Raw genomic sequence first — 3,644 nt, forward strand, 5'->3', positions numbered from 1 at the left:
TTTCTGCATGTCTATCATTGGCCAAATAAAAATGTACAAGAAAGCAACAAATATAAATGGTAGCTGATTTGCTGTTTGAAAAATTAAGGAAAATCCAATGTGGAAGAGAAGGGTACACCAACACAAAGAGAAAGAGATGTAGATTATTTGAGAGAAGGAGAGAGAGAGGGAGAGGGGGTGTGGGGGTTGTAGCAGGATAAGAAAGGAGTGGGTGTTTGGATGAATGTATCAGTGTTGCTTGGAGGTAGAAAAAGATTGTGGTAATGCTACACAGCAAAAACTGTGGTGTTAACTTGTGTACATAGAGGACCACACCAGTTACTTTAGGCCGGTGTTGAATTGATGGTGTTAGTTTTACACCTATAGGTGTTATTACAACACCTATGGTTGTTACATTTACACTCTTTGGTGTTATGTTCAATCTTTAGGGTGTTATTTTAACATCTCAGGATGTGGTCCTCTATTAACACCAATTGGTGTCAGTTTTAACACCCCAGTTTTTACAGTGTAGGATGTGTCTGCAAATATAATGAAAATGCATTTGGACGAAAATATAAGTATCCTTCAAGTGCCAAGAGATAGTAGGCTAAAATGAGGTGGGGTCATTAGGAATGTGATTAATATTAATAAAATAAATAAAAAAATGGGAACCAAAGGAGATAGTTTAAAGAACAAAATGCTTATAGAGACCTAGAAGATTTTGCAGTATTTAAATTTGATACTGAATATACATAAAGTAAATACGGAACCAATTCAAACCAGGTGCGTAATGAGCCTATATTATAAGCGGGCCAGACAGGAAGTATGGGGCCGAATTTACGTTCAGAAAAAACAGTTTCATGAAGTATTCCCCTTGTAGCATAAAACATTCCCATCACACGCGTAATCTCAAATCCCAAATTATTGAAATTGTCTAAGTAAATAGACAATTTGGTATCATGAGCTAACTATAGTTATATTATCATGGTTTTCTGCTCCTAATTTTTTTATATCAAAATCATGAGGATATGTCAATATCTGACAATATAAAATAGCATACTTCAAGTATTCGCAGATATAATCATATAACACATTACGCTTATGCATTTAAAAACAAAGCACATTCGTCACAAAATTTACAGTGCGCCACAAAAAAATCACAAGCTTTTATACAATATGAATGGAGAAAGGAAATGATGTAGAAAGGAGAAACAGCTTTCATAGCTGGCACCATGATTGTGTAGTAGGTTGATGAGTGTTTTCGAAAATATTACTACATTATAAAAAACTTTTACGGAGGTATCAAAAATATAAACAGCATATTTCAAGTACTTTTTTTCAAAATGATATCGCATTATCATATCTAATTTTACTTTCAGCGAGACAACTATTTCCCTTAACATTTAAACCATCATATATTGACCTCCCGAAGCTGAACGTACCAAATAATACGGACCATGAAAGTATTAGACTTGATTACTAACCAATGAACATGATGAACACAAAGATTAAACGCAAAAGACAAGATAAGACAAATATTTATCTGTCATCTTGTACAGGGTTATATATTACATTATCAACCCTTATTTCACCATTCATTGGTTTATATAAAATATTATCGACCATCCTTTCCTTGGGTTTGGGTGGAATATTCTTTCTTGTCGCCGGAACAGGTACCTTTCTCTCACTCGATTTAGTCTTCTTCGATTTTGACTGCGGGGATGGCTCTGTAATAGTCACTGTTTCATATGGACTTGAAAGATCGCCACGTTTAGTAGCGTCATTCGCAACGGCCGTTCCATTGTCATCGACGTACTGGTACCCACCGGTGATGTCGTCCTTCACGGTCACCGGATCATAACCGTTGTCTTCTAAACCCAAGCCATGACTATCACCCGTTGCCATGGCATCTGAGGAGGTATCATCGATGTAGGTGTAGCGCTCTGGTTTATTGTCATACAGCGCCTCCGGATCCCGGGGACTCCTGCTGTCTACATTCTCTTCATTCTCCACGAGCATGGATGCGCGGTCAGGATTCAGCACAAAATACTGCCTCGTCTCCGCGTCTTCTCCATCTCCTGGAACTGCGGACCTTGAAGTACGAGAAGCATGACTGGAACCATTCGGTGACTGACTTCCGCTTAGTGTTCCATTCACCTCCGGGTTGTTCAGGGTAGAAGCCGTCGAGCGCCATGTGCTGCTGTCGAAGGTGCTGTCAGTGTCCCGCCGTGTATCTCTTGTACTGTGGTGTAGCCCGTCCATTCCTGTGTTGTAAGCATGGTTGTCGTATCTATGGATGGACTCCAGCGAAATGGGCTTTTCTGGCTGTTGACGTCTGTATGTTTCATTGAAAATTTAAACATAAAAAAGTTTTTGAAGAACAAGTTTACCCCAACAGCAAGGAGATATACTGAACTACTCCCTCGCCTATCCATATCACTTCAACCTCTATCCACTTTCAGTCCTTTCCATAAACCATTTCTGCGATTGTCATACCACCTTGTAATTCTTCAAACACCACCTAACAGTAAGATTATTTTGATGAAAAGGTCGGAGACAATCCAAATAAGTACTTGAATTCTTCAAAATCAGAATGATTGCAATTCTAAGCTTCACGTAATATATGTTATGGCATTAGGCCTACTTGATATTTTGAAAATAAAGATACAAAGGATACTGAATATACATGTAATTGTCACAATGAACCTAAATTTCTTTAACACTAACACTTTTAGACTAACATTTTTGATTATGTAAGTGAATTAGTCATACGTTTACCAATCCCACACTTAAAAAAATCTGTATCTCGAATGTATTTTTTTATCAAGCATCTTATGCACACGTCAAAATGGTACAAACAAAAATGAACGAACCTATTTCTGATGAAACAGACAAGAAGTATTACTGCAACTACTAAAAGCAATCCTGCGGCACTTAGAGAAATCGGCAATACATGACTTGATCCTAAATAAAATTGTAGAAATTATGGCGAGGAATAGTTAAAAAGAATAAAAAAATAACGTTTTAAGAACCTATCTTTGCAATTATTTATAGTCTTCTTTGAACAAAGAATTAAACACGCAATAGATTTACTACTTATTAAATATTATTGATTCTTCTATTCAATTTGATTTTCAAATAAGAGTTGAATATCCGTTGTCTACATTCTCGAGCATGAACCATCAATAAACAATTTGGTCTTTGGAAGGTGTTTTGAATTTTCATGGAAAATCCTGAAAACTTATGCAAAGTCCCATTTTTCCACCGCCATCATGGCCATGGATCACAAGGGGAATAGAAATCATTCTTCAATATCTATTCTAACACTCATTTGAAAGTTGTTTTTTTGTTTAGTTCTTGCTTTCTTATTTTGTTGAAATAGTATTTAATAGATCAAATAAATAACACTCCATGGGATTTTTTTTTGAACTCCTAAAATGATATGTGAGTATACTTTGTCCTTTAAAAAATACCATTAGATTTTTCATTCAAATTCAAACCTTTTCTCGGGATTGGTGAAATGGCACTTGATGACCATATGGTCATCTCTGTACCAGATGTTAGCTCATCCGACATATCTGATGTGGTAACATAAATATCAGGAACGTTGAGTCCCTGGTTTGTGGTAGGGGAACTGGATAACATAGGTGCAGTTACTGTTGTGA

At 36.5% G+C, this 3,644-nt stretch overlaps 1 protein-coding gene across 1 annotated transcript; it reads right to left on the reverse strand.

Annotated features, from left to right (window-relative positions):
* Nucleotides 1-463: 463 nt before the first annotated feature.
* Nucleotides 464-3,206, reverse strand: LOC121430956. The gene is made up of 2 exons (XM_041628391.1): nucleotides 2,853-3,206; nucleotides 464-2,314 (listed from the first exon to the last, which is right to left on the reverse strand). Exon 2 carries the CDS (start codon nucleotides 2,239-2,241, stop codon nucleotides 1,519-1,521), a length of 723 nt encoding a protein of 240 aa, XP_041484325.1. The 5' UTR covers nucleotides 2,242-2,314; nucleotides 2,853-3,206; the 3' UTR covers nucleotides 464-1,518.
* Nucleotides 3,207-3,644: the final 438 nt, after the last annotated feature.

This window comes from Lytechinus variegatus, chromosome 17 (assembly GCF_018143015.1).
Source record: "Lytechinus variegatus isolate NC3 chromosome 17, Lvar_3.0, whole genome shotgun sequence".
Lineage (NCBI taxonomy): Eukaryota > Metazoa > Echinodermata > Echinoidea > Temnopleuroida > Toxopneustidae > Lytechinus > Lytechinus variegatus.